The sequence below is a fragment of the Bombus flavifrons genome, chromosome 5 (assembly GCF_040668555.2).
Source record: "Bombus flavifrons isolate JBK064 chromosome 5, iyBomFlav1_principal, whole genome shotgun sequence".
Lineage (NCBI taxonomy): Eukaryota > Metazoa > Arthropoda > Insecta > Hymenoptera > Apidae > Bombus > Bombus flavifrons.
The window spans coordinates 14,321,937-14,328,242 of NC_138446.1; the positions used below are offsets into that span (position 1 = coordinate 14,321,937).

Genomic DNA, 6,306 nt, shown 5'->3' on the forward strand with positions numbered 1-6,306 from the left:
CTAGAGTAGAGCCACTTTCTCAGATTCAAACAAATACATACTTCAATGTTTCCTTTTCTACTTTTGCTTTTTTTTCAAGTCTCGCGGTACTTTCCGTCCTGTTCCTGGAAGTACAACATGTTTAATGGATTAAGATAAGAGCATTGATAAAGCAAAATATGGGTCTAGAACAAAATGGAATCAACTATTTAATTTCCATTATAATTTATAACATTATTCGTTTGGTAATCATTTAAATAAATCATCGAGTGGAGTTCTTCTCCATGGTTATTTTTTGGAAATTGGTACAAGTTAAGAACTATATTTAAGATAAATATTTTTATGTGTTGGCGTTAATATAGAAATTAAAAAACAAATTGAACCAGTATAAATATAGTATATAAATGCTATATCTGTTTTTGTGTAATAGAACGTCGTCGTCAATGTACGTAAACTTTTTAAAACAGTCTTCAACAATTTTGTGAGTAGGTAATATATACAATGTTACAATAAATGAATAGATATTAAAGCCTAAATTTTAGTTATTAAAGTCTAAATTTATGTTTTCAGAATTCCTTAATTTTTGGAGCGATATAGATATTTAATAATTGGAGGCAACAAAAGTTTCCTTAAAAAATAGATATCTATTTTATTCATTAAGATTAATTGCAATCCTTTTATAGACAAAATCATTTGGATCAAGTCTTACAATTATTGTTATTTATCAAACTAATAAAAAATTACAAAGACATGCATAGGAATGCAACGTGTATAACTGTCAATCGATAATATTGAATGCTACATTGAAATGATAAGAATCTTTGCGAATACATATTCAACTACGACTGTTACATCTATATTCTATGTTTTTTATGGTATATTGTGACCAAATTCATATTATCAGATATTATTCTATGTAATGTATGGTTTCCATGTGTTTGGTCAAAGTTTAGGAGCATAGAGGTTAAGGTTTATAACGTAATACATAAGTTATCATTTTAATTCTGTATGTTTCAAATTTTAACACCCCTTATTGAAAGCTCTTGATTTTTTTGTAATTATATACAAATATTTGAAATCATGAGAGAAGAAACATTAAAAGGTTGGCATCTTATATGGTGGTTATTTACGTTATTTGGATTTCCAATTACTATCCCATGGTTGATATATCAATTCTTTGATATAATGCAACGAAAAAGAAGAAAAAGTATGTTAAGTGGGAAGGTAGATTATATCTCATTTGAATTTGTATTTTGTAAATTTTAGAAGTAATCACCTGCTATATTTCAACTGACATTTTAGGTTGTGATAATAACTGGAGCCAGTTCTGGATTAGGAGAGGCATTAGCGCATATTTTCTATGACTGTGGCTGTAAACTTATTTTAATTTCTAGAAGAAAGGAGGAATTGCAAAGAGTGAAAAATGACCTAATGAATATTCATGTTGTATGTATCCATTGACAAAAATTTTTCTCAAAATTGATTGTAAACCATTTGACTTTATTTTAGACAATACCAACTCATCCTCCAGTAATTGTGCCATTAGATCTAACTAATATCAATTCTCTACAAACTGAAGTTTCAAAAATGATAGATATCCATGGAAAGATTGATATTTTGATTAATAATGCTGGCATTTCTTATAGAGGTGAAGTTGTTAATACAGATATGGATGTAGATATAAAAGTAATGCTTACAAATTACTTTGCTCAAATTGCTTTGACAAAAGGTAATTATTTAATCTTAATCCAATGAAATTTGTTGATTCTTTATCAAAATGTCTATTGTGTCCCACAGCTGTCCTCCCACATATGATCCAGCAAAAGGCAGGTCACATAATATGTGTTAGTAGCATACAGGGAAAAATTTCAATACCATACAGGTTAGGATATTTTATATTTAAATTTGAAAGCAATTTCTAAAAAATTTTAATTACCATTATTAATATGACAGGTCTGCATATGCAGCTTCTAAATATGCATTACAAGCCTGGTGCGATTGTTGTAGAGCAGAAATGTATGACCAAAATATAAAAGTTACAACTGTTAGTCCTGGTTATATAAGAACCTCTCTTTCACAGAATGCATTAACAGGAAATGGGCAAATTTATGGAGGTTTGTAAACTAGAAACTTAATTAATCTTAGTAAAATGTAATTGTAAACATCAATGCAATTACAGTAATGGATAAAAACACACAAGAGGGATATTCTCCAGAATATGTAGCAGATCGTATTTTAAAAGCAGTATTGAAAGAAGAGAAAGATGTGTTTATTGCACCATTTATTCCAAAATGTGCAGTATATTTACGCACTTTATGTCCATCATTGTATTTCTGGATAATGCAAAAACGAGCTAAAAAGGCAAAAGAATCATAATACTTAATATATGGTTATAATAAAGGGACAATTATTTGTTTCTTGTTATTTATAAAAACATTTAGTCTCTACCTTTATATTTATACTATCTTTTATTATTATGTTATAGCTAAAATGAAATATACGTTGTAATAAATTTAATTTTATGCCAAGTTGATGGCAATCTTGAAAAGAGAATAATTTCATGAAATGCATTGGACAAAATTATATCCAAATTATATTTTATTATAATGCCAGTCATTGGTGGAATATGTTTACATTATATACATTTTAATACTACAAACGTGTTAATGGAATTTAGACTGAAGCACATTAAAATATATGTCATCTAAAACTTGAAAAGTCATGGAATATATAAAGATAAGTAATTACAGAAATTATGTTTTATAGATATAATAAAAGCTGTAAAATATAGACATATACAGAAAGTAAAGATACTTGCATAAATTTCACATAGAAAAATAAATGCTTGAAAATGCACAGAAATAGAGACCTTTTAAGCTACAAATTACAGAACATTAAATTTACCTAACACACCATTCGTCAAATGTATCTTTATCCATAGTAGATATTTTATTGCATATTCTCTTGTATGTTACAACTATAAAATATTATAAGTTGTATCATAACAAATATTTGTCTAATAACTGAAACATTCAAAGTATGACATATAATGTACAGTAATTGGTACGAACTTTGTTGTCATGGCAGGATTATCAACACTTATTTAAGTTTTTGTTATGTATCATCAGTGATTTTCGGTAAATTTTAATTTACATAAAAAGATTCTAATTGACGTTAACTTAATTGTAAAAAAGATACGAACACATACTTTTCCATATTAACATAATGAAGCATTATATGTTTGTATTGTGCATAAAATGCACGCCATATGTAATAACTATATTTTATATTGAATTTATCGGTAAATGATATTATGCAAAGATAGTTAAACTCTTAAATTCTACATAAAATGTATTGGCCTGCTGATTTTCTTTTCTTTTCTTTTTTTTTTTAATTTTTGCCTCATATTATAGATTTTTTAAAATATTGAAACAATGTAGATGAATATTAGAAATTATATACTGATTGAAATAAACTTTTCATTTTGTTTATATTAAGGAAAATTAGATATACAGTACTCAAGATTTTTCTATGCAATTAGATTTCCTTATATATCATGTAAATATGTAAATAACAATTTTGTGTTATATCTGTTATATAGTCATAAAATCTTGGATGTTGGTATATTTTGTTTATATTTACAAGTAATTTGCAAGAATTATTTGACACATTACTCAACTTAAAATGTATCTAAACATTTCTTATATTACGTGATGTAATATTTATTATTATCATTCACTTACAGAAATGTTTGTGACGTTTAACTTGATATCCCATGTGTTTGTATATAGCATGATAAGAGTCTTATGTAATTAATAAAAGTTTTGTGTATTATGCTGATTAAGATGTTTGCCAAGTAATACTAGGACAAATTTTTTTTAGATATTTTCAAGAATGGCTTTTCCGAATATTAATATCTTTTGCATAGTGGACTATATCATTGGGTGAGAAAATCTAGGCAACATTCTCTTTAATATATCATATGCAGTGTATTCTATCTACTTTATTTACACTCTAAAAATATATAGTTCAAGTCCAACCTTTCAGGTGTACGTTTGTAATTTTGCATAAATCTAAGAACACTTATATTAGTAGTTATATCACATAAGTGATTGCATGAATATGATTGTGTCTTTTTTGTTAATATTAACTGTGATATAATCAACAAGATGAAGATCATAGAGTAACAATGTGGAGCCTTAAGAAATATCATGTTTTAGATTCAAAGTGGTTTTAGAACAGGCTTTTTTTAGTCTGTTTTATTAGATATTTTCCCTTTTATTGTAAAATCAGCATCCACCTGTGAGGTAGTGTCAAAACATAAAAGAAATATAAACATCAAACAAAAATAGATTTGCATGACTCAACAATTCCCACTAATTTACATGAAATTGTAATTCACAGATTTCTATGCTAGGCCTTATTACGATCTTTTACAATATATCGTATGGCCTACCTTACTCTTTTTTAAAATTCAGATTTTTTTCTTTCTTGGCAGAAGAACATTTCATTTAAATGCCTGATAAACTCTCCAAGCACTGATGCTGAGAGCTACCAATGTAATAGTCGTGTGAAGAATTCTTCTTCTTGTATCATCTTTTCTTACGAGAAATGTTGGAGACGATGGTCCTAAAACTGCTAACAATTCTACATGTGGTAATTTGCTTGTGTCAGTCTCTACTTGATATTGGCAGCAGGGATCAAACTGCCAAGAAACAGTATAAAGTCCACAGGATATTACAGATATAAAACCTAATGGACCACAAATATAGGGCTGGTCACCCCAAATCAAACCTGTGAAATATATAATAACATACTTTGTATAAAGAATAATATTTCAATAATATATACATATATAATATGAAACATAAGTTTTAGAAACCTGTAGTTATGGCAGCAAGACCAGACAATGCTGCAGTCTTATGAAGACAATTTCCTACTGCTATCCACCTGGAGGTTTCATCACCTAATTTAGATGGCTCAATAACAATTAAACTGCATTCAGATTCTAATGCTCTTTCTAGTTCATATTCAAATGTCTCATGTGCATTTTCGTTATCGTACACCTCTTTGATGATGGCAACATTTGAGGAATCATCCCTGTAAGAAATCCGTACCTAATTGTCAAATAAATACTTTACATAAATTATATAAATTGCAATTACATTTAGATATAAATATAATTCCATTATTTCAAAATAATATTATATTATAATTTATACATACACAATATAACATATAAATTGTACTCATTCTTATAAAATCAAAAATGTATTTTTATATATCAATTGTATAATTTAAATCAAACAGTATGATCCTTCTTACAACTTAATTCTTTTGTGTGTTATGTAAGATGTTGTTTGGAGGTGATCAACGCTTTTTTTTTTTTTTATTTGTTTGAATACAAACACATTTATAACAGAAACAATAACATTATCCTTAATGTCATATGTCTAAATAATATTTTATTGGATTCTAACAATATTTGTCAAATTAATATACATTTTAATGATTCAAAAATGTTATTGAGACTGACAGGAAAAAAAAAATGTAGGGAAAAAAATGAACATATTACATAAAAATAATGAATCTTTATAATGAAATCATCTTTAATTTTGTCTTGAAATGGAAATTTACGGGTTAGTAAAACATTCACGGACTTGTAGCAGAGATTATGAAAGATTAAACTCCTGAATTCCAGGGAGTAGATTCGAGGTTAATTTCATTTCAAAATTAATTATTACGTTATTATATTATATTACGGTATGTATATTAGTGTTAGTTAGAAGTATCAAGTTTTGTATAAAAAGCCGAAAATAATTTAGCCTACGAACCTGTCACCAGCTTCATCTACCATCTTTACAATCAGACTTCCAAACACTGGAACGTTGGTCTGGATGAACCGGAAAAGAAATCTCGAACATTGAACCGGATGTAAAAATCAGCTGATTCAATTTAAGCATTCGCATGAGTCAAGTCGTAGTTTGCAACTTAAGTTTGTTCAAACGTGCTTCTTTGTAAAGTCATATTTCTTCATTTACTTCAACATTTGATTACGTTTGGAAAGTAAGGGAGATATCATCCGCTAGGAAGGTACTTATAATTATTAGGTCATTCCTAGCAAAACCACATTTCGCGAAATATATATTATTCGGATAGTGTGTGGTATTTTGGGAAATGTGACTTTCCTAGTATACCTAATTATAAAATAAAATTGCAGATATATCTTTTACCTTGTCACTCTATATTTATATGTGTACATTATATTTTATACAAATAATATATTTAAATACAAATTGCGATAGATCATATCAGGGATACATACGT

General features: G+C 27.5%; 2 protein-coding genes across 3 annotated transcripts; one reads left to right on the forward strand and one right to left on the reverse strand.

The window, feature by feature from the left end:
• The first annotated feature begins 346 nt into the window (after positions 1-346).
• LOC138180406 (dehydrogenase/reductase SDR family protein 7-like) lies at positions 347-3,454 on the forward strand. Its single transcript, XM_069114262.1, has 7 exons — positions 347-424; positions 550-1,203; positions 1,282-1,425; positions 1,489-1,708; positions 1,777-1,861; positions 1,933-2,093; positions 2,159-3,454. Exons 2-7 carry the CDS (start codon positions 1,060-1,062, stop codon positions 2,353-2,355), a joined length of 951 nt encoding a protein of 316 aa, XP_068970363.1. The 5' UTR covers positions 347-424; positions 550-1,059; the 3' UTR covers positions 2,356-3,454.
• Positions 3,455-3,943: 489 nt separating this feature from the next.
• Positions 3,944-5,914, reverse strand: Pmi (Transmembrane protein Pmi). Of its 2 annotated transcripts, XR_011173295.1 has the most exons (4): positions 5,814-5,914; positions 4,862-5,079; positions 4,436-4,773; positions 3,944-4,279 (listed from the first exon to the last, which is right to left on the reverse strand). XR_011173295.1 is itself a non-coding variant. In XM_069114268.1 (3 exons), the coding sequence occupies exons 1-3, from the start codon at positions 5,834-5,836 to the stop codon at positions 4,487-4,489; spliced, it is 528 nt and encodes a 175-aa protein (XP_068970369.1). In that variant the 5' UTR covers positions 5,837-5,914; the 3' UTR covers positions 3,944-4,486. The 2 variants fall into 2 exon arrangements, 1 of the variants encoding a protein (XP_068970369.1); XM_069114268.1 differs by having other exon boundaries at positions 3,944-4,773.
• Positions 5,915-6,306: the final 392 nt, after the last annotated feature.